The following is a 24,324-nucleotide window of genomic DNA, read 5'->3' on the forward strand; positions in this document are numbered from 1 at the left end:
GCCGTCGGTGCGGTGCCGAGCCGCGCCGCCGCCATGGGGAAGAGCCGGTCGCGGGCGGCGAAGGCGGCGAGCGTCTTCCGCATCGCCCGCAGCGGCGCCGTCAAGGCGAAGGCCAAGGGCAAGGCGCGGCCCGTCACCTCCGGGCTGAAGCAGGTGAGTGGCGCGGGGGGAGGAGGCGTGCCGGGGGAGCGGCGTGGTCGCTTCCCAACCGCAGGGGCCTCAGTCCTGCCGCGTCGCCCGGAGGCCCCGCGCGAGGCCTCGGCCTGGCGGGCCCGGCCGCTTCCGCGGGGTTTCCTCCGGGCCGGGCTGGTGCGGCCTTTCCTCCTCTCAGGCCTCTTCAGCGGGGCGGAGGAAGCGCTCGTGACTGACTAAATAGAGCTGTTTTATGGACAGTATTCTTCTGGGCACAAAATTGCAAAGGACGCGATTTCCACCTGAAAATTAGGTTTATGTGTGGATGTCATCATCTTCAAAAAGAGAAGCACAAAAAGTTTGTTTGACTAATCTCCTGCAAGCATCCGCCACGTAAGACTTTAAGCCGTTCTCCTTGAGGGGGGTCGTTTAGAAAGTATCAGTATATCCTAGGGAATGTGATGCTAAAGACAACGTCAGTAGTTCAGTGAGTTTACGTTTACTAGACCACACTTGCAGCGTCACTGATGGTGTCATTCTGGGCACGGTTTAACAAAATGGCTTGATCCAAGCCACCAGGCACAGATACTGCAAGGGGAGGTCCTGCTCCTTTCTGTCATGTTCCCGACCCCAGCCCCCTTTACCAGGCTCTGGGCTTTGTTTCCACAGTTCTCCTTGATGTTGGCTTGGGAACTCATCGCATACTAGGTGATTCAGCTTGCTAAATCAGCGGCAAAAGCAATTGAAAATGCATTTTGCATTTTTCTGTGCTGGGTTGGTGAGTGGAACAAACTTAATTATGAATGAGTGGAAAGAGAAACATTTTGGGGGAAAGAACCAGAAAGAATGGAGCCTTTTCTGATCCAGTAGCTGTTTAGTTGTCTCCGCTGTCAAGTAAAACCTTGTCAGTGAGATGCAGTGAACAGATCTAAGAGCACGCACTGCCATATGTTTTAATTCCTCTTTTCCCCCTTCTTGCACCTTAGGTGGGCTGTGATGCTCTGCAGACCCTTCTGTGAGCTGATTTAACACACTAAAGCAATGGAAAAGTAAAGAAGCAAAAATAATACTCTACCATTTTCGTGTCCGGAGAGCACTACAGCTCAGAGGAGGGGGAGAGTGGGTCGTGTTGCTGGGAGCGATGCAGGAGAAGAGGGATGGGAGTGATCTAAGCAAGAGTTTTCCTCTTGGTAGCAGCAGGTCATTGTACGGTATCTTCTTCTCAAACCCTGCCTCCAGCCTGAGCTGTGTGATGTGCTGAGAGTTCAGCTGGTCCCTCTAGAAGAGCATCTGATCATAAAAGCAGAAAGTTAGTGGCTTATTCTTCCCATTAGATTTAGCTGCAGTCTGCTGGGCAAACAGAGTTACATAGCAGCTCTAAAAAAAGGCCCTTTCAAATTTTCTCCTGCAAGCTAAAGCCACTTGACAAGTTAATCTGGTAGACAGACAGGAATGTAACAAACTTTGGAAATAAACAATTTCATGTTGCTGGCGTCACATCTCCACTTAGTCTAGAGGGTTCTGTATAATAAAGGGAGAAACAGGTTTAAAAAACATATTCATGAAAAGTCAGTAGCTTATTAGGAGTAAAATTTTATTCTGTGTGTCTGAAGCTGTATTCTTTAATTCATTAAGCCTTTGGGGATTTACTTGTTATTAAGCAGTATAGGAAGATGCTCAGAAAAATTTGTTAAAATATGTTTATTCTTTAATAGATAAAAGCCATTATAACTATTCAAACAACTTTTGATATAGATACACATGCTAGCTATAGGGCCTCTTTCTATGGAGGGGTCCTGCCAGAATAGCTGAGGATATCACGTATTAAAACTGACTGGATCCTTCCCACACCCCTGTGAAGGCGGATAACGGTAACAAGCCCTGATGGGAAACCTAAGATCTTTGTAAATTGCGTTGCCCAGAGTCCCATCTACTCGGATTTGAGCTAGGAGCGAGTCCGTATTTCTCGAGTCACTGTCCAGTTTATTACGAATTAAAGTGCTAATCTGAGTAGGCTTGTTTTATCAGCCTCTTGCCACTGCTTTCTTACTACTGGTTCTCTTGGTCACTCAGAATGAATGGAATTATTGTTAATGTATACATGCTTTGAAATTATGGAAGCTTTGAAAGCAAAATGAATACGTGAAACCATGGTTTACTTCTGCCTGTGTAAATTGCTCAGAGGTGAATTAACAGCAGTAGCCTTTGGAACAGCAGTAGGTATCCTGAAATTTGGGGTTGCCTGAAGACTTATGAGCGTGCTTTTGGAACATTTGCAATGTAATAGACCACTATCTGGCCACGATCTCTTCCAGGCTTGGTGCTTCAGAAGCAACAGGTGCTAGGGCTGAAATCAGCTGAGTCTTACTTTGCTGCAGCAGTGAAAGAGTTTATGCCCCCTTGCATCCACCCTGCTCCTCTACCACAGATTATTGTCCCCAGAGCACAGCACGTGTCCACATCTTAGCTCTTCCCCTTTAAAAGCAAGCATCTTTGCTGAAATAACTTATGAAGGCAGACTTGGGCTAGTAAGTGAGGCAGAGGTGTCCAGGGACCAAGTACACATCCTGGTCTGCTACAGCCATAGAAGTTTCTTTAAATACCATAGCAAAATCTGGTAGACATTGTTGATCTATAGTATGAACAAGTAGGAATGCAAGGTGTAATGTTGAAAGGTAAACTATTGGAAGAAATTCAAAATGGTAAGGTCATTTACAAATTGTATTGGGTTTGCGCATCAAGGTTTTGGTAGCGGGGGGCTACAGGGTGGCTTCTGTGAGAAGCTGCTAGAAGCTTCCCCTGTGTCCGATAGAGCCAATGCCAGCCAGCTCCAAGACGGACCCGCCGCTGGCCAAGGCCAAGCCCATCAGCAATGGTGGTAGCGCCTCTGGGATAACATATTTAAAAAGGGGAAAAAACTGCAGCTGGTGAGAGGAGTGAGAATATATGAGAGGAACAACTCTGCAGACACCAAGGTCAGTGAAGAAGGAGGGGGAGGAGGTGCTCCAGGCGCTGGATTGATTCCCCTGCAGCCTGTGGTGAAGACCATGGTGAGGCAGGCTGTCCCACTGCAGCCCATGGAGGTCCACGGTGGAGGAGATATCCACCTGCAGCCCATGGAGGACCCCATGCTGGAGCAGGTGAATGCCCGAAGGAGGCTGGAGCAGGCTCCTGGCAGGACCTGTGGACCTTGGAGAGAGAGGAGCCCACACTGAAGCAGGTTGCTGGCAGGACTTGTGACCCCACGGGGGACCCACGCTGGAGCAGTCTGTTCCTGAAGGACTGCACCCTGCGGAAGGGACCCACGCTGGAGCAGTTTGTGAAGAACTGTAGCCCGTGGGAAGGACTCACGTTGGAGAAGTTCGTGGAGGAATGTCACCCATGGGAGGGACCCCATGCTGGAGCAGGGAAAGAGTATGAGGCGTCCTCCCCTTGAGGATGAAGGAGCGGAAGAGACAACATGTGATGAACTGACTGCAACCCCCTTTCCCTGTCCCCCTGTGCTGCTGTGGGGGAGGAGGTAGAGAAAATCGGGAGTAAAGTTAAGCCCAGGAAGAATGGAGGGGTGGGGGGAAGGTATTTTTAAGATTTGGTTTTATTTCTCATTACCCTACTCTGATTTGACTGGTAATAAATTAATTTTTTTCCCCAAGTCAAGTCTGTTTTGCCCATGATGGTAATTGCCGAGTGATCTCCCCATCCTTATCTCGACCCATGAGCCTTTTGTTACGTTTTCTCTCCCCTGTCCAGTTGAGGAGGGGAGTGACAGAGCGGCTTTGGTGGGCACCTGGCATCCAGCCAGGGTCAACCCACCACATGAAGGAAGGAAGCCTTCCTGGAACTCCACTCCAGCTAAGAGGAGCTGAGGGCGGTGTAGCAGGGCCTGTCTACAGCCTGGCTTTTGTTTTCTCTGTGTTCTGTTTCTGGATCACTATGGGCTCCCTTTCCAATAGAACAAGTTTAGCTGCTTTCATAATTTCAATTTATTAGAACATTAGTAGTACCTGACTAGATGATATAACTAAGTAACAGATAAACCTACTAAAAAGCAATTTTGGAAGATATGCATGTAACACTGGCTGTATAATAGTTGTACAAAAATGGTGCAATTTCATATGCCAATGGAATTTCTGTTAAAAATACCAATGTGTGTATTTTTTTTTTCCTCCCAGATAAACATTAGAAATGCTGAGAAAGTTAGCACAATAAATAAAGCATTTGCTGAAGTTCAGAAAGAAGTACAGCAGCTATCAAAAGGCACTGCAGCAGAACCTCAGAAGAGTCATCAGGTAATTTCCCTTTGTAAAAATCTGAGGAGGGAAATGAAAGGAATGTGCACGTTCAAAGCATTATATTCTGGCTCTAAGACTGCAGGCAATTCGTGCAGTTGCTTTAAAGCTATAAATCCAGCTTTACTCATTTCAGTTGTGTGGTAATGTTGAAATCTGGTTAGCATATTCAAGTGCTATATAACTACTAAAGTAAAGAGAGAAGAGGGTGGGCAGCCAAGCTGGAGCATGCTTTCAAAACATATTTTTAAATTATGTTCTAGCTAGTTTTTAATTGATTTTTTAAAAGTTAATTCCAGCTCTCCAGCCCCTTGATTTGAGACTTACATCTCAACATGAATAGACACAGAAAGTAAGGATGAACCTTGCTGTTCCCTACCTGAAGCAACTGATAGTGCTTTGAACCAAACAGCTCTGCCTCTTTCTGTTCCCGATTCCTACGCCTTCGTATTTCCTCATCAGAAGTACCAACACCTGAAACAGCAATTTCTGTACTAGAGCTCTTGCCTGTAGCACTTAGGGTTCAAGACAGTGTTTTACTTGTCTTCCTTTGTCTAGTCTTTTAAATAGGACTACATGCAGTCTTGTGCAAGAAATAATTCACAGAATTTAATTGCTGACAAGCTCCTCTGTATAAACTCTTTATGCTGACTCTTTCTGATGCTCTGGGCATGGTTTGGGGGAGAGAGAAAGCAGTGGGCTGGGATAAGGTACAGAAGAATCCATCCTGGCTGTTGGGGGAAGTAGAGGGAGTTGGAAGAAGTGGACATGAGTGTTATTTCCTGTGCCTGGGGTGATCAAGTTTCTGTATGGCTGGGAGCAACAAAACGAGCATCAGATACCTTCAGGAGAAGCTGAGGGAAAAATGAAACACAGGTGACAGTGCTCTGAGGTGACTGAGCAAGTGTTTCAAGGCAGTTGGTGCCAGCGGCCCTGTCCCTGCTGGGTTGTTATTGCACAGAGCCAGGAGTTTGGACTGCTCCTGTGCTAGTAGGGCTGTACATGACATAATGTTGAATTTGATCACTCAGGCTGTGATAGTATTTTCTCCAAAGTTGCAAAAGTGTTGTCGAGAGCGCTTCTGAACTAAAAGGTGAGCCTATTTCCATTTGGCCATGTATGTTACGTTACTTGGCATGATGCTTTGTCTTTCTCCTGCAGCATAAAGTATTGGCCACTTATCTGTCAAGTTTAGTGAATCCTGTAATCCCCCAAATTATTGAATTATGACTGCAAAATTAGCCTAAATTAAATATATAAAGACAAACTAATCTTCTAGACAATGGGTACTTACTAGTGTTTTTTTTTCCAAGCAGAGTAAAAAGAAATTGCTTTCTACTTTAAACTGAAACTAGGTTTTTTTCAGGTTTCCACAAATCTCGAAGAGGAACCAGCAAACGTGGATGCCGCCGCAAGCCTATTATCTCAGTTGTAAGCATAATGGACAATGAAGGGATTGCAAGAAATGAAGATCACAAATACTGATGGATTTGTTTGTACAATTTTATTAAAAAAATCTTGTTAATATACAAGTATTGGCACACTTTAATACAAACTACAAACAGACCTTTCCTATCATCCAGGAAAGTGGAATGTCAGAAGTCAGTGTGAGAAACTTAAAGTGCTAAAACAGAAGGCACTTCACAAAATTGGTTCACTGAAACAATTTAGCATAACTCAAGTTGATATCCTTCACTTTTCAGCTTGGCAGTGAAAGCTTCAAAATTGATTGAAAGGTTAAAAAAAAAATATATAGAAAGCTTCTTGGCAGTAAAGCTTCAAAGAAAATGCTGTTAACTCTGAGCAAGAAGCCTAATCATTTTTTAAAAAATGATCAAAAGGCTGTAAAGCACTTTCACTTTTCTTACTAAAGAAAATTCCAAATAATTGGATTACACAGAGGACACTCAGGTGAAAAAACGTGCCAGAATTTTTGATAAAAGCCCTTTTTTCTGGTTGTTGAATTTGTTTTGTGAAGTAGTTAAAGGAAGCAAAAGGAAATATACTCCCAGAGTCAGTGAACTAAGAAGTTATACATTCATTATCCAAATACTTAGGTTATGAAGAAGTCTAGAATGTTATAGTTAGAGGTAGATAAGTAGTCTGGTTGACACAATATCTAATAATTTAGTATCTGCACATCAAAGAGATCACAGACTCCTTCATTATCATCCAGGTTAAAGTTGTAGTCATCTCCGGGAGTAGGAGAGAGTCGTAAGAGAGGAAAAACTGTAAAGCAGGAATAGTTTAGTTTAAATTAAAACACTTTTGGAATATCAGCCCTATCTCATAATTCAGTATGTTTGTCATCACCAGTATCAGGGTTAGTATTAATAATTAAAATAGTCTTGATAATCTGACAAGCATGCTAGGATACATACTGTGAATACCTGTATTGCCTTCAAACTAAGGCCGTTAAGTGACGTGTCTACATTTTTTGCTTAGTATTTTAAGTGAATTTGCTGGAATGGAGTGATAGCTGTGGAATATGGACTTAATTTCTCCTGCAGCGAAGGAGCTCCTGAGCAGCTTTTGAAACTTTCATCAGAAAGCCATCATTTATATTTACATTTATATTCCTTCGTCTTGTTACAGTATTGCATATATCAGCCTTCAAATATTTATAATTTTAAGCAAGGAAGTTACCATTATCCCTGTTTTACACATGAAAAATGGAGGCTAGCAGTTTATCTGTGCACTGCATTTCAAGCATGGACTTGAAGCCATCTTTGGGGAGGGAACACAAGAAGAGAAGCCTCAGCCCTCATGCTGCACCTCAGGAACACTAACCTAGTGCAGATGAGCTGGGCACGCTGTACCTGCTCTAAAAGCGGAGACTATTTCCATTTTAGCCATGTATTGGCACATTCACATAATCCCATCTTGCCCCTCGGATCTTATCATTACATGGTTCTTTCTGGATAAGCCCTGAGGTGGTCTGCTTGAAGGGCAGATATTAGCACAGGCTGCTTACAGAGCACAGGGCAAGAGGAACAATGCCCGCTGAGTTCACCTCTTTGTCTGGCACCTCAGTGAGAGAGGGCAGAGAGGCAGGCAGCATATGAACTTACTAGCTGTGGTTTAGTTCTGCACTCATATGGCCACTGAGGTGCAAGAGCAGAAATGGGTGACATTTGTCTGTTCTGTCAGTGTACCACAGCTGGCCATGTATCAGTCTGCACGCAGGCATGTAAGTATGTTCTGAAATGTTTACTCAAATCTCCTGCAGGAAGCCTGAGGCACAACAGAATTAAACTAGAGTTGTTTTTTTTTTTTTTTTAAGGCAGCACTCCAGTCATCAGCCTGTTCTTTCTTTGCTCCTGAATTAAGGACTGGTGGGTTACTCATGCATGTAAGCGCTTGCTGGATTAAGGCTTTCATATTTTGATTGTTAAATAAAACTTGCAGGGAATGGAAAGGGGAGCAAAGACAAGAATGACAAAGATAGAGGAGGCAGTACAGGGGAAAGAAGTAGTTTCATACTGACTCTTGGCATCAGATTTAACAGACTCCTACCAAGAGTGCTGTTCACACAAAAACCATGCTGCTACTTGTGATTATTAGAAAAGTAAAGATGCTAAATACTTACCGTCAGAAGACATGAGTTCATCAATAATATCCCCACTGATATTTCCTGTGAAAGACAGGAGCATGTGTTTATGGAAGTCAACACAGACTCATTAAAACACTGAATTGCAAAGTACAGTATGGCTTATGTGCACAGTGTAAGAGCGGCAGAGATAGCACGCCATGTATACGTAAAATATAGTCATCTTTGTATCCCTCAGTTTTTCCTGATACATTTCTCCCACTGATCCCTTATAACCCTAAAGTCATGTACAATATGAAGGTGATTTGGTGGCAGAGAAAGGTATTTTGCTCAAAATGAGTTTGCTACTTGGAGCTGGCACAGTGGCTTCATTAGGAGATAAACAGAGGCTTGTCATTTCCTCTCTGTAACTCATCGGTAACTTGGTCACAAAGAAGGGCTCAGGAAACTAATAAAAACATTTAAACAGTAACTACTGCTTCCTACCTGCGGGCTCCTCAATCTTTGCTATGTCGAATGAGTTTGGCTTGAGAATACAGTTAACGTCCAGGGGCAGCAAGCCCTGGTAGTCATTTGAGCTAGCTGTAGCTTGGGCGACATCTCCTGAAAGGCTGGGGTACAACACCGACTCTGGAAGGCTGGAGTAAGGAGCTGCTGGGGTTGCACTGTTCTGCTGCACGCTGGCATCTACAAAGACAGAAAGGCACATTATAAAGTCTGTTATGGTAAAGGGAACACAAAACGCCTGCACCTGGCTTTGTCTTTTGAGGAGAGCATGGCCAATGTTTGGGATGAGGTGAGAGGAGTCTCCCCCTTCCAAAGTCACAGGCACAGTTTAATCAGGACCGCTCAGAAATGCAGTCTGTAACACTGACAGCGTTTTCTTAAATCTTTTCCTATTACCCTACTATTATTATGAAAAAAATACCTGATATTCAGGCAGTCTCTCACTGTGGCTATGTGGAAGAAGGTAAGTGACCTTGTGGCACAAAAGCTGGAACTGGTGCCTGTATTATCTGTCTCATTAAAAGGTACATGCTCAAATCATATCCTCCGTCAGAGGTTGGCAATTTCGTTCCATACTGCATTCTGGAGAAGCACCTCAGAATAATTAACAGGATCACATCCAAAACCTGTTTGGTATAAGATGATAAGCTACGAGGGAAGAATCTGTTTCACCAGACAGAAAACAGAAGAGGAAGAGGCTTCTCTGTAACTTCCCGAGAGCCGTTAAGTAAGCCCTTGGGGTAGTATCTTAACAGACGGCTGCTATGCTATACAAATTCTTGATCTTTCCTTGATCTACCACCTTTTCTAACAGATTCTTCTTTCCCTCCAGTTCCCTTCCTCCTCCACCCATCTGAGGTAGGAAAAACCCCGGACCCACCTGATGGCGTGTCCGCAACCGATGTTTGCGGCAACTCTTGTCCTTGGTTCAGATCGTGTTGTTCTGGTGGATTTTGAGGAGCTGTAGCAGGTTTAAGGGGAGTCGCTGGAGCTGCAGGTTGAGATGAGGGCTGTGCAAGGTCATCGGGCGGAGGAACTGGTAACACCATGGGCTTGGAGGAGCTTGATTCTTTATTTATAAGCAGCACATGGATAGGTCCTGAACTACTTTTAAGATTGATCTGGTATTTCTTCTGTCCATTCTGTCCCTGTAAAGGTGGTATACTACAAAAGTTACCGTTCCTTGAGAACTTGGAACTTTACAAAACGTAACAGTAACTGCACAGAGTTATTTCCCACAGAAAGTAATGAAGATGTTTGAACAGAATTCTCAAACTGATGCAGAAGATAAATACATTGCTCTTCTAGTTAGATCACTAGGAATAGCTGAGAATTGGCACAAACTCATCAAATCACACTCAGGAAAAAAACATATTTAAAACTAATAGGTATGATCTAATAAAAAAAAAAAACCACCAACCAAACCAGATTACAAACCTGTAATGTATTTACCTGACCAGAACACAGTTACAGAGGACACGAATAAACAATTCTTCGAAGTGCTTAACTAAATCGTGAATTCAAGTTACATGAGACTTACAGCAGGGCTACATCTTATAAATAACAATAATGATAAATAATGATTTCTGTACATTCACATTTCTTCCTTTTAAATGGAGCTTCAGAATGATCCTGGTTGGGACCAAGCATCCTAAAACAGTTGGATATCTCACCCAGACTGAGTGAGTGGCTCATTCAGCAAATAAGTTTCCAGCAAGTATGTTCTAGAAAAAATGAGGATGAGAGAAGTGGGAAAGGAGCCTCAGGGAAGGTGAACCAAAATAAAAACATCCAATTTGAACTTGGAGATGAAGACTAAGATCAGCTGGTTTAGTCCTCAACAAAAAGCAAAAAAACCCCAAAACCCCAGCATCACAGCTGCCAACTTTGGTCCCACAGAGAACCTTACCATTGCCTGAACTGATTTCAGCAGAGACGGACAAAGATAGTACCACTGATCAGCTTCATGGTTCTAGCTTTGGATGCTCTTACGATATTAGACTGTGCTTAGGCTCACTGAAAATAGCTTGTGAAACTTCTCAGGTGAATTTCAGCCTTTTACAAGCATAGTAGCTATGATGCTTCATACAGTGCTCTCTCTCAACTATGTAAACCCTATTTAAAATAGAGCACTGCAACAACAACAAAAAAATTAAAGATGGACAGAGGTAAGTAATTTGGCCTCCTAGTTTAATCTTGCCCATTTAAGCCTTTTGGCTAAAGCCAGACTGCAGTCTGTTTCCCTATCCAGTCTAGTACCATGAGACTAAACATAAACTAAATCTAAACTAAACCTACAACTAAATCTAAAAGACTTTTTCCGTAAGAGATCTGTTTTAACAATACAACAGAGAAATCTGACACATAAAAGTCACTGCTAATAAGTTCTCAAGGGAATTCATGACAATTATGCCTAATTTGGGAAGCTGCAACATTAAAAAGCAAGAAAGAAGAAGAGAGGGCAAAGAAACCCACTATTATATCTTGTTTTTAATAGAAGATAGTGTTACCATTAGTCTATCTAGGTGTACAAAACCCACTTTTTCCCACCCAGCCTCTCCCTTCTCAACTCATCTTAATTTCTCCCCCCCCCCCCGCACACAGATAGAGATAAATCCTTCGCTCTAATGTAGCTCTTCTTTTCCACTGTCCCTCTAGAACACTTAAGTAAACAAGAAACCAGTACATACCATTTCGGGTATAGGTACTTCTAACTGTGTACCACAAGGTGCTTGAATTGCTAGAAGTGTGTCTCCTGGTTAAATAGCAATTTTTAAGAAAGTGTTAAGTGTGCATATTTTTCTTAAGTCTTGCATGGTATCCACTCAAATGAGATATGGTAATTCTCTAAGGCCACATAAAATACTGCATAATTCTAGCATAAATAAACTTGTGTTGGGACTTGCATAGTCCCTGCAAGATCCAAGTATATCGCATAAGATAAATCACAGAATTCCAATACTTAGACCATAGTTGCAAGAGCCTTTTCTCACAGCAGTATGAGATCTACCACTTCCTTTACCTGTTTGTTACTGTCCCCAGATCTCCTAGTTGTATACGTAACGTGAGGTGAAAATATTTAACTAGTTTCTTTGTCAGCTACAACAGCTCTCTGGTCCAACTCACTTTATGGCTTTGAAGAATGGTGATAGTACAGAGAGATTTAACAGAAGGAAGAAAAGGTATTAATGATCGTCTTCAGTGCCAGCACTTCCAAGTGTCTAAGCTCACAGCTTCTGCAGCACATACAACTGGGACGTAACAGCTGGCTATCAAACTCACCTGTGGCTTACTATGCACGCTAAAATGTATTGGTTGAAGTCAGGAGATCACAATTACATCAACAGCACTGGCACAACCTGCCTTACACTGCAGGTCACTCACCTACCTGCACATCATTTCCCCTTTGTCCGTAACTTGGAATAATGCTTTTCTTTCTCTGCCTCCTAAGCGATGCTTACATGAAGTACTATGTGACTGGTGTACTGGGTGCCTCCACATTTTGTAATGACTAACTCTTTTTAGTAACAGCTCGGTTTTGTTAAACTCCGCAGTAGTTGTTTAATCTTGCATTTTTATTCAAAAACAAACCCAACCTTCCTTGTGGCAAAGAAGAGATGGTTCTGAGCCTAGCTGGAGGCTGAACAACAATCTTCCCTTGGGTGCCCCAGGATCAGGAGCGGATGTCAAGGCAAGCAACTTCTGCCTGCAATTCCTGGCAATTTCTTCAAACCTCCTGTACAAAAGGAATCTTTTTGATTTAGTAGCAATGCCCCATCTTTGAACTTCAGCTGGCTCCATCTGTATATAGCATCAGCAGGAGCTCCCTCTGGCCACAGCTGCCACCAGAAAATGTTATGGAATTTGGACCTGCCTGGTCTTTCTGGTGGGTCGGACCAACATGTCCTGTCCCTGGTTCCATTAACGGCCTGAGGCAAGCTGCTGCAAAGTATGAATACAGAAAAAGACATCTGAAACCAGTATTCCAAAAACAGGTGAGCTTCCGTTCCGTACAATCTGTGACTACAACTAGAAAATGCCAGAACTTGCTAGTCATGAACATGATGAGAGACATCTACTTAGTACTGACCACTATTGAATACTTCTAAATTCAAAATACTTGCAGGGAAAAAGCAGGTTAGTTAGTAAGTTAGTTTTCAAGAGGAAGATCAGGAAATCCCTCACTTTAAGAAATAGAGCCTAGCAGCAACTTACCATTGAAGCAGTTGCAGATATCTTCATGGGTGACATATGAAAACGTAATTTATGTCAAGGAACATTTTTCTTAAAGCAACATGACACTGGTATTTGTTGCCCTTTAAAAGAAGTTTGTCCAAACTGAGCCTAAACTATAAACTTATTGCTGTTACTCAGACGTGTAATCATGGCATGATTTTTGGCTTTCAGAATGGCTAGTTAAAAATAGCAGAGTTCTGTCTTTTAAAGAAAAAAAATCTGTATCTGTGAAGAAAATACAAAAAGAAAAAAGTTGTGTAGCTTGAATGAGAAGAGAGTCTTCTGAAAAAGGAGAACGTGTAAAATCTTGTTTTGAAGAATACCATTTACCTCACTAACTTGACACTATAGAATTCAAGTACGTTATCAGGACTTCCCAGAATCACACAAAAATACTGCCAGAGGGGACTTGAGAGTTCATCTGCTGTCCCATTCCCCCGCCTGAAGGTAAGATCAACTGTTAAGACATTCCACACAGACGTTTGCCTCCCCTCTTCTGGAAAACCTCCAGTGATAGATATTCCACCACCTCCGTGGGGGGTCAATTCCAGTGCTAGCTCTCCCAAAGGAAAGCTGCTCCTAACATCTAACTTCAATCTCCTTTGCTACAAAATCCATTTCACAGGAACAGTTTCTGTAGAGCAACTCAAGTAATTTTTAAGTACTTATCACTGGTGCTATAGATAAGAAGGGCACTTTCCTGCTCCCAATCTCAGGTGTCTATTTTGCTCAATATCTTGCAAGACAGCTAAACACATGGTTACAAGCAATGTAGCTGGAACTCTCTGCTCATGGGGTATTTACATGCAGGATTTTTTTCCAGTTTCAAACCCAACAAGCTTCAGGACTTCATCAACTCAATTTATCGTTGGGTGATAGCTTAATATTTTCAAGAGAAGGAAGCAACACAAAAAAAAGATTCATGTAAAGCACAAGTAAGAAAGTACAAATTGGAGTGCCGGAAAGCAATACAATTCATTTAAAATAAGACACCAGGATTATACTATGGACTTAAAAATTACTGCCATATATATATATATATGTGCCAAATTATTTTCAGGTTACCAATCATACAGTCACAGAAGTTAAAAAGTCATGTAAATAAGATTTATATTTTCTTTTTGAACCAAAATCAGAAAAAAATATTTATTTGCCTTTCCTTGCTTCTGGATAAAATGGACTACATTATGCTTTATCCATTACCTACACTTTAACTGTTGCTTTAATTCTAGTTCCAAGATGCACACAATTAATTTAAAAGGATATTGGTGGTTTGTAGAGTCATCCATGACATTCTTGATACTTTGCTGAAGCCACAGTTTCTGCTGATCCAATTCTTTTTCTTTTAGCTCTAGATCTTCAATTTCAGCTTCCAGATACCTCAGCCTGTCTATGACTTCTTTTGTATTGCAGCCAGCACCTACTCCTCTTAAAAAGGTATAAGGGTTCATGAAACCACAAGTGAAAATCTAAAGCAAACATGCAAAGATAATTTCTTAAGACTACTTTCAACATTTTGAAAATCTACTAACATTCAATATGAAGGAAATGAGCATTTACCCTCCCAGCAGTGTTTTCACAGAAAAATGAAAATTCTTAACTTCAGGTCAAATTTAGAATTCTCCTCTACTGAAATTTATTTTCTTTTGGACTGTAGTTTCTTTTCTGCGTTGGAGCTGGTTTGCAGGCCCCTTCCCCTTCCCCTCTAACTCTTAGCTTGAGCTTTCACCTTCAGTGACCCAAGAGAAAATAGGCATGGACTACAAGAGGGTAGGTAGGTGGAGACAGTGTGTCCCAATACCCCTCCCAGATTCATCTAGAGTAAATTTTTCAACTACAAGTGCTAGTTATAAAGTAGCACGACAAGTTTTCTGAAAGTTTCTCTCCTGTACGCTTTAAACTTGATTTTATGTATCAAAGATGAAAGTTAAAGGGAAGACAAATAAAGTTCATCTGCAACTTTACTGTAATTCTAAAATGTCGTTTTGCTCATTGATGAGTGTAACATTAATTTTATGGTGTCATATCTAGTCAGGAGAAGTGGAAAGAGGCAATTTTTGTTGCTCTTGAGCACATGAAAATTTACGGAATTGACACGGCTTACTTCCACTGAATGCTGTTTTTTGACTTCTTCTCAATGAGATCAATCCCCTCCAAAACGTTGGTGATATCATAGATCCTTCTCTTCTGCCTCACAGCAAGGGTATCAGCAGCCTGTCAAGAGAAGAACAACGAGTATTAGCAATTTGCATGCTGTGGGCCAAAGACAGTTAAGCCATTCCCTTGGAAAAATGCCAACTAATGCCTTTCTGAAGGGAGAAGGTTCAGCTCTTCAAGAGCCAGATGCTCAATCATGAATTCAAAAGTTCAGCACCTGCATGTAGTGCTACAAAGCATGCCGAGAGGAGTCACCTCTTTGAAGGCCAGTAGCCCTACCCTTGTCAGAGAGGAGAGTTCACATGTGTTGTAAAGACTGTGTTTGGTATTTGAAGCATGTGCTATTCAACTGCACAAAGGAGCTTGCAATGCTTTTTGGAAAGTAAGAAAAAGTAGGGAAGGCAGTAGGGAAGCAATATCCTGCAGCGGAGCAAAGCCTCTGAAGCCAACAATGTATTATCATCCCTTCCGCTGACACCCAAGGTATTGCAGTCTTTGTTTGGATTAAACTGTGCTGGGATACGAAATGACAGGGCTGTAATTTCACGAAGTGGCTGAAGAAGAGCTGCAATACTTCAAGCCAGCATTGTCCTCTAACATTTCACTGCACAAATCCACCTCGCAGCGCACCTAGGCTTGCTCAATCTGTCACGCTGAGTACCAAGAGCTGTTTCACAGCCACCAGGACCCTGGTACAGCTCACAGGGATGCTCGCCTCTGTCACACTATCACTTTTACGTTACAGCTAGCTATGCTGTGTGTCTGCGTGCTGTCACAGCTCGTCACTCAAAGCAAAGCAGAACGTCAGGCAGAAGAAACAGCCTGCTTCATGCCGTAAGTCTCTCCGTGGTGACTTTTATGTACCTGATGCAAAGACTTAAGATAAAATAAGCTAACTTGAGCTAGTCGTGCCTTCCACACCCTCAGTTCTTTGATGCTGTAAAGTGGCTCAAGTTCAAAGAATATTGGCCAAAAGGAGAGAAAGCAAAGAGGAGTCTGACTCTGTAACTACTCAGGACACTAAGATACAACGATTACAAGGGATTACATGTATTAAACAGATTAAAAATAAAAAAAGAAGAAAAATAAAGAGAAGGATAGCTGGCAAAGACTTCTGCATCCCAGATTTGAACTAATGCGTAAAGCCAACTAATTTCCACTACAGGCACATAGTGATTTATTTCAGTTCATCCAACAGTCTATTAAATTAATGCTTTTAGTAAAGTAGCCTATATGAAGAATACAACATGAGACAACCACAAATAGGAAGGAAAACCAAATCCATTTTATAGCAAAGTCCATGTAACTCCTTTTACAGTATTTTCTGAACCATAAACAAACTCACTAATCTTCCAAAGAACTGACATTTCCCTATTAGAAAGTTAATTACTAGAACTCAGTAGTACAATTTATTTTTTTTTGCTGGTGAAGTAAAATTAAAAGGAAAAAAATGAAAGAAGAATGGAGATTAAAAAAAATAGTCTTATAGCCATGAAGTATAAACACTGCTCTTTCTCCTTGACAGTGATGTACCTACTAAACAGTGTTTCTACTGATACTGTTATCAACATTTATCTTTTATATGGTCTTCTGTAGCAGTCTCTTAAAATCTTTTCCCATCTAACAAAACAAAATACATACAAATACATATTAAGCACACACTTTAGTTCTCTCCAAGGAAACAGGCTCTTCAACCACTTATATCAGCAGGTATGCACCTGCTATCTTTACCCATTTTTGCTGCATGCATACACATTGCTTACAACGATTGCAAGAGTAGCCTTCAAAATCTAGAAAGTGACAAAATTGATGCCGCCTGCGCAATGTTTAATCAACACCCTGTATATGTCTCAGCCTTCAGAGGCACAATTTCTACAAGCTCTCTACATTATTCAGTGCAAGGAATGGACAGCACACACAGTCAGCTGCTATTCAACTTTCTGCTTTTTTCCCATTGCTCTACGTATGGACCTAGGACTTAGTCCAGCACTCATGGTTTGAACGATGAAGAAACTGGTCTGGAGACAGATTTCATTACCTCATGAGATTTTCCAAAAGGCCTGTCTGTACAATATATAAATGCTTTACTAATCTTAATGTACTTTCAAACTGCACTGGTGGTGAAAGATACCACTGTGTATAAATTTGTAGCTATGATACCAAAGTTTAAGACTTAAAAAAAAGTCACTAACTTTGAAACATCTGAAGTTGGGCACTCAAAGTTGGAGCAATCTCAGTACTCGAAATGCTACTGCCTTTCGTATGCCCAAAGGACAGCTCCCATTAACGCCAGCAGTGGACATTCACCACTGCTGCAAACCAGGCTCCAGAACCCCAGGTTAGGGACTGTGAAAACGAATGACACAGTTACATATGTATTTGGCTTGACTAGCCCTGTATATAATTCAATCACAGCTACAAAGTCCAACTACTTACAAGAATTCCAACAAGGAAGTCAAACTGGGGCCAGTCTGGGAAGTTTAATCCAGACAGTCACTAGCTTTCTGGTGCTGGTCTTGTAATCTAATTATCTTCTCAAAATTTTATGGAGTGTTTCACAGATATTTTAAAAACCAGTTGAAAAGTTCCTCCTCGACACTCTAGCAGTTACCAATGTGACACACCTTCTGGTAGGCACATGGCTCAGAACTTAAGTTCAGGCATTCAGTTCCTCTGCACAAACCATGCACTAATGACTTCAATAATTAAAACAGCCTCCTGAGACAAATCTCCTGTTGTCAAAAACACTTTTGAAACTTATCATTTCTCGGCCTACGTCAAATGGTTGAAGCAGATCCAGCAGCACAAGAAAGGCACATCTACCACAATGGCCCTGCTAACATAGTTGGATGTAGCTTCCACACTCCTCCTTCTGAATCATCTGTATTTGGAGTTCCTTCATAAAATCTTTTTAATGTAAAGCTGCTGCATTCTAGTCATTCATTCTACTATCTCCTCATACTTTGATTAAGTACATATCCAAGACAAGCACCATATGAGTGTCTCAAACAGGTTTGGAACGAGAAGGAAAACACCTAAGTGCAGGGCTTCGGTTCTGCGTGCATTCAGATCGTGCAACTTGTGGAATACAGAAAACACACCGTTCAGCACAGTTTCAGCTGCAGGCATGCGCGCACACACACAAAACCTGGCCCAGAAATAAAACAACCAACCAGAAAAAGGTTAATCGAGAGTTTGGGTGCACTCTCACACAACTTCTTTGCTCCCTGGGAGCTGACAAAAGGCAGCGGGAATCATCAGCTGCACATTTGCCGCATTAGTGCTGAAGAGCAGAGGAATTCGCTAGAGCACCGTGGCAGAGCCACAACCGAGAAGCTTAACAAAGCAGAAGGGCCAGCAACGCCTGCCTGCTCTCCATGTGTCAAAGGAAAGAGGTTCTGCATCTTCCAGACCATGCCTGTAGCAGATGACATCATCTTCTCCCCAAGAGGACTGTCAACAGTTCAGTGGGAGTTTTAAACTGAATGGCGTGCTTGGCAACCTGTACGTGAAAGTACTGAATATCACTGCATGCATGAAGGTTAAGGGAATGTTAAATTTAATAGATACGCTTCCTCTTCTTCTGTGGAATAGCGCAAGTGTAAGGCAGTTGCTAATTGCTCCTGATCAATACATTTCTAAAGGCAGCAGCAAACAAGTAGATTTTAGAGTACCTGATGTTTCGCACTGATTATCAGAAACACTACTTAACCTTGACTACAGCAGGGACGGCATTCTGCTAGAAACCAAGCCCGTTTAAGAAATCAAGGCAGAAGCAACTGTATGCTACTGAAAAGGAAAGAATCACAATGTTTTGGGAGTCATTTCAGGTGGCTAATCCCTTATTCACTCATCTTGCTCTTTTTCTCTCTTCCCTGCAATTTGTGGGCTGTGGCATATAGGAACTTTGTTTTCTTTCCCTTCCATCTCATCCCTTAATGTTCTAAGCTTATTTCCATAACTAGATTTGTTTATACAGGGCTACTCACGGACAGTTATGCAATTATTTGAGAATAGCCATTTGATTTTAAAGTAAGCACTGTAGAATTCAAATTCCAAGTAAAGAAAATCCTCACTTCCACTCCCACAATTTGTCAGATGTTAGCAGAAAAGTGTCCAGCACTAAAACATTTCCAAAAAAAGTTCAGCATACAGAAGTCGCAAGGCTCCCTGAGCCTAGAGCGAGGAACAGTGCCCACACATAAGACGATGCATCACTTCTGCTTCATAATGGGTCAGTACAGATGTCCCAAAGTATCCTCTTAACTATAATTACAGATGTCCCAAAGTATCCTCTTAACTATAATTACAGATGTATCCAAAGATCACCAGGAAATGTCCTACAGAATAGCTTTTCATTCTCAATTGCTAAATCACAAAGCTAGAAGTATGCTTAATGTTTCCAAATTGTGTTTTCTTCATAGTGCCCTGCTGGTTTTGCTACAGAAATACTAATCAGCAGCACGATATCAGACAGTCAATACTTGTCAGTAGGGAGACACGTGAAGATGTTCACTACATTAATCATTTCTTGGAACACTCTGTTCCGTTTCAAGACCATCCTGTTCTACAGTTCCCCAAGCACACTGACATAATGCTCATGCTGGTTTTAATTTTTCCTTAGATATGTGGCTTCTTTATGAGAAATACCGGTTACAGAAATGTATGTTCTGACTCATTGTTTATGAAAGTACCAACGATTTATTCACTTCAGTTGCTATTTACTTCCAACAAACGGTATCCTGTAATTCAGAAACCAGTCTCCAATAAAGGTCTTGAGCAGAAATGTCTGTGACTTGTTGCAATGCCCATTTACTTTTCCCTGGCTATCAGCCCTTCCATTCCCTCTGGGTGGTTACCTTCCTCACAAAAGGGAATGAGAAACATTGTCCCATCCCTCTACACAGCCCAACTTTATTGTTCAAATCTGTCCTCTTTGGCTCTTTAAGCTAAGCTTTTTGGCCCGTTGTCTTACAAACTGAGTATGTTTTGCTTCTCAAACTGACCTGGAAGATGTTGCGGCATATGACAGATAATAAAGCAAGCTGCACAACAATCCCCGAGATGTGAACAGCTTAGTTCCGTTTTACTAAAGAAAGCGGCAGTTAAATACAAAGAAGTTAATCAACGCGTACAGACCACAACATAACTAACGGAGGAGTATAAAACCTATCTGGTATCCTTCCTCATTCACCCTGAAGTTTCACTAGCCACTGTAACACCACTGAAGTGCTTGCTCTCTGAACAGGGATGCACAAAAAAAAGCTCTGAGACCACCACTCACCTCCTGCAGCCCACTAAGAATAATCAACAAATAACGTCAGTTTTCCAGAAAGGACTTCAAGTAACCAAAGCGCCAAGCCAGCCTCTTCCTGCACTTTGCTTAACTCCTCAGCAGTTCACCGAGGACCTTAACCAGCCAGGAAAAAATACACTTTTGCCTCGACGCACTGCGCACCCCGACAGCCCAGAGGGCCCGAGCAGAGCCCCAGCCCCTCGGCCAGCATGGCAACACGCTCCAGGGAGCCAGCGAGCGAGACACCGCGCCAAGGGTCCCTCCTGAGACAGAGCGACCTCCCAGCCCGAGGGCCTGGCGCAAGGTGGGCTCGTCCCAGTGCTTCACCAGGGAAGTCCTCCCGCTGCTGGGGCCCAACGCCTTCACGCCTCGGAGGCAGCAGGCTGCAGAAGTGGGTGACGGTGATTTGCCACCCACCCCGCCAATGAAGCATCTTTCACGTATATAAAAAAAGTACTAAAAAGGCGATGGTGTTTTTCAACATCGTTTTCCCTTGCTAAAAGAACATCGAGGGGGACGGGTGAGAAATAGGTTTAAATAACGGCCCGTACACTGAGTCAGTGCACAGAGCAACGCAGGAGAGTAAAAAAATAAATACACCCCCCCCAGTGAGCCACATTCTATGCACGGCAACCATTCTACCCTCTTTAAAAAGCGTCGGAACGCGTATTTTAGCCGACCGCGGCGGCTGTCAGCCATCACCGGGCAGCCGCAGCCCGTCAGCGGCCGGGGCACCCCCCGCCGCCCGGGGAAGGAGGGAGGGAGGGAGGAGGGAGCGGGCGGCCCGGCCCGGCCCGGCCCCCGCGCTGCGCCGCCCTCCCGGCAGCGCGGCGGGGCTGTGCGCGCCGGCGAGGCCCGGCGGTGCCGCGGGCGCCGTCCCCCCGCCGCGGGCAGGCCGCCGCCATGGCGCCGCCGCCCCGCCCCGCCCTCGCACCGCTTTGAGGTCCAGCACGCCGTCCTTGGCCTCCTGCAGCAGCGACACGAACTTGGTGGTCAGCAGCCCCAGGCTCTTCTCGTGGCGGCTGCTGCTGCCGCCGCCGCCGCCTCCCGCCGCCTCGGCCGCCGCGGCCATGCCGCCAGCGGGGCCGCCCCGCCGCGCCACGTGTCGCGACCGCTGCAACGGCCCGAGCCCGGAACGGAGCCCCGGCCCGAGGGCTGCGGCGGGAGGGGCGGCGCCGCAGGAAGTGACGCCGCCGCCGCCGTTGCCTGGACACCGGCATGTTTCGGCCGCGGGGGGCGAGGGGCTGCCCGTGGGGAACGGGCCGTGCCCGCCCCGCGGGGCCGCGGCACAGGTGACGGGTCCGGTCCGGGGCCCGTCCCCCCGGAGAGGCCGGCGGTCCTCTGCCCTGCGGCCTCCAGCCGGGAGAGCCGGGGCAGGACGGGCAACCGCCGCGGCATGCGGGAGAGGAATTACACTTGGCCGAGGCGGGCCGGGCCAGGCTTTCGCTCGGGCTTCCCCGGGGCGAGTGGCGCAGGCCAGGAGTCCGCCTCAGGAGGGGAGGACCGGGGCGTCGGCGACCGACCGACCCGAGTGCCCGATGTGTCCCCGCAAGCCCGCCTTTCCCCTACACGGTAGCTCCTTGTCACTCATTTCACCGTTTGCATTTGATATCAAACCGCTTAGATTAATTATAAACTATGTTCTCACATCTCCGGAGGCCAGACACCGGACACACTGATGGTCTGGCGAGAGGCACTGAGAATTTCGGATGCTTACCCACTCCCTTGCACCGGTGTCCAAATATACTCGGCCTTAACCTTCATTCAGGTACGCCTCTCTCCTTCAGTCACCATCGGATACAAGCAGAGAAGCTTTAAAGTCCGCATCGCGTAAGAATTCAGGAGATGCACTTCAAGAAAGAAATGCTGTTGGGAAAGGACCCTCAGATAGCCCATCACACGAGGCAGCGGAGCACATTATGAAGGGACATTACACTGAATGTGCCATGTCACATAGGAGCAGTACCTTCATAGATAATAGCATGGTCAGGGCAATATATGTATGTATAGGAGCAAGCAGGTATGCACTCTCTCCAGACCTTGAATCACATCCCTCCTGGTCTCGGATAACACAGGAATTTCACATCCGATTACACATTCAATATTGATTTAAATAGATCCATTATCTTGTCTGGAAATTAAAACAGAATCTAATAACGGAATCGGTTTTAAATTGTCATGATTAATGCAGGAGAACATGCCTTGCATCTGACAAGGTCAGAGTTCACATTTTGTTTATTTTATTTTATACCTTTCAGTAACGTCAGGCTGAAATTTATCCTCGTGAATAGGTAAATTTGGCACAGCTTTGACTTACACCATGTTTTTATTATTTTATCATTTTGAAGGTAGAAATCATTTAAATATCTATTAAAAGGCTCTAAGGAAGCCATGTAAGCATAAAGAGGGAAACGATGCCAAAGGTAGAATTAGCCGCAAGAAAAACAAACAACCCAAACACTACTAACGTGTGCGTGTACCCATGTACTGTAGTAGGAGATTTCTAAGCCAAGAGCAAGGAATAGAAAGAATTTTTATTAAAAATAGTAACAACTCTGTATGATGAAACCAGGAAATTGTTTCGGAATGAAAATTTTGGAGGAAAAACTCTGAGACAATATTTATAAATTGAATCAGGGGAAGAGTAAGTTCTTTTACCTTCCTGGTGCATTCCAGGTATTCAATTACTTCACCCAAAGTGTAGCTTGGTGAAATAAGCAAAGAAAAAAGAAATGCCCAAGGAAACACTTGATAAGCATGACAGAAAAGCACTCTGAAGTGGTGCAACCTTTCTGCGCCAGTGATACCCATTTAAATACTATAGAACAGCTTTCCAGGTGAGAATTTCCTCACATAACGTGGCTTCTGACAAAGCAGGAGTGTGTAGAGCACAAGGTAAGAATGAGAAGTCATTTTCTTCCGCATTCAGATAACATTGATATGGTTGTATCAGGGAATCAAGAGATCACTGGGATGCCAGTAGACCAATAAATTAGGCTAATTTTAAACTTCACAGCAAAATTTACTAGACTGACATTCATTAACCCAATTGTGCTAAGAGTTGGTTCTTACACCTTGCTAACCATTACCACTATGTATTAATTTTTACGTATTATCAACCGTTAGCACAGATTCAAAGCAGTCAGTCCTTACCAGCTATATCCCACCTTAGCTGGGAGTATACAGTACCACAGAGCGGATGCCTCCTCGTTAGCGCTGATGGCTCCGGTCCTTGGCGGTCTCAGGGGCCTGGTGCAGGAACTCTGGATGCAGGGAGCCCGAGCTGAAGGAGGCGTCTGCTTTCTGCTGCCTCCTACAAATCTGGGATCTTACCCTCTTACAAGACGGTGCAGTCTCTAGACAGTTCCCAGCCCTCCACCTCCACCCTTGGACAATGCTACTGCGTGAAGCGGGGCGGGGATGTTGTTTTCCTAGGCCGCTGCAGGTGCCTTATTCAGTTGTTGGGCTGTTTCCTTTCTCAAAGCAAAAGCAGCCTGTTCCCAGCTCTCAAGGTTGTGCTTTGTCAAAGACCAGTCACTGACCATCAGTGAGTTGTTTTTGCTGCCGTGGCCTCTGCTTTCAACTTGTGCCCATGTTTTCAAGTTTGTTACATCCCACGCTTCAGCTGCATTTCATAACAAGAGGCAGCTGGTATCAAGCTCTGGTTCACACAGCAAGTTCTCATAACAAGTTGATAACAAGCCCCACGGGCCTTGCACAGTTAGCTGAAGGCCAGGGCCTTTTACTAGCGCTAGTGCTTTGACTGGGCTGCTGGGCACAAAAACGCATATACAGTTATACCGTATCAGTGCGCTTATGCCTGCGTTCTGAACAAGCTGATGGTGAAGTCGGCTTAGTGGCTTCTATTGTCATTGGAGCAACAGGATTCTGCTTTAGCTCCTGCGAGGTGGGCAGAAATAGCTCCACCTGGTGTACCAACAAATAACTGATTTTACTACTTACTATTTTACTTACATTAAACACTTCAGAGCATGGTGGAGTACAACAGGTTAGGATCTTCTGAGAACAAGCAAATGAAATGCCCGAGTACAGTGGAGGTGGTGAAGTCTCCCATCATGAAAGAAGTATAACAATCCTATTAACATAAGGTTTATGATTAGCTTCCATAAGAAGCTGTTAGTTTATTATCTCCTCTT

General features: G+C 43.8%; 2 protein-coding genes across 3 annotated transcripts; one reads left to right on the top strand and one right to left on the bottom strand.

Moving 5' to 3' along the window:
• Positions 1–33: 33 nt before the first annotated feature.
• On the top strand, positions 34–5,962 carry RBIS (ribosomal biogenesis factor). The gene is made up of 3 exons (XM_050890684.1): positions 34–153; positions 4,305–4,421; positions 5,788–5,962. Exons 1-3 carry the CDS (start codon positions 34–36, stop codon positions 5,854–5,856), a joined length of 306 nt encoding a protein of 101 aa, XP_050746641.1. The 3' UTR covers positions 5,857–5,962.
• Positions 5,907–23,492, bottom strand: E2F5 (E2F transcription factor 5). 2 transcript variants are annotated; one of them, XM_050890683.1, is made up of 9 exons: positions 23,335–23,492; positions 14,819–14,928; positions 13,981–14,142; positions 12,694–12,737; positions 11,169–11,233; positions 9,359–9,626; positions 8,458–8,658; positions 8,011–8,055; positions 5,907–6,650 (listed from the first exon to the last, which is right to left on the bottom strand). In XM_050890683.1, the coding sequence occupies exons 3-9, from the start codon at positions 14,001–14,003 to the stop codon at positions 6,541–6,543; spliced, it is 756 nt and encodes a 251-aa protein (XP_050746640.1). In that variant the 5' UTR covers positions 14,004–14,142; positions 14,819–14,928; positions 23,335–23,492; the 3' UTR covers positions 5,907–6,540. The 2 variants fall into 2 exon arrangements, with proteins under 2 accessions (XP_050746640.1, XP_050746639.1); XM_050890682.1 differs by lacking the exon at positions 23,335–23,492 and adding an exon at positions 21,102–21,239.
• Between the last annotated feature and the right edge of the window lie 832 nt (positions 23,493–24,324).

This window comes from Gymnogyps californianus, chromosome 2 (assembly GCF_018139145.2).
Source record: "Gymnogyps californianus isolate 813 chromosome 2, ASM1813914v2, whole genome shotgun sequence".
In the NCBI taxonomy this organism is placed as follows: domain Eukaryota; kingdom Metazoa; phylum Chordata; class Aves; order Accipitriformes; family Cathartidae; genus Gymnogyps; species Gymnogyps californianus.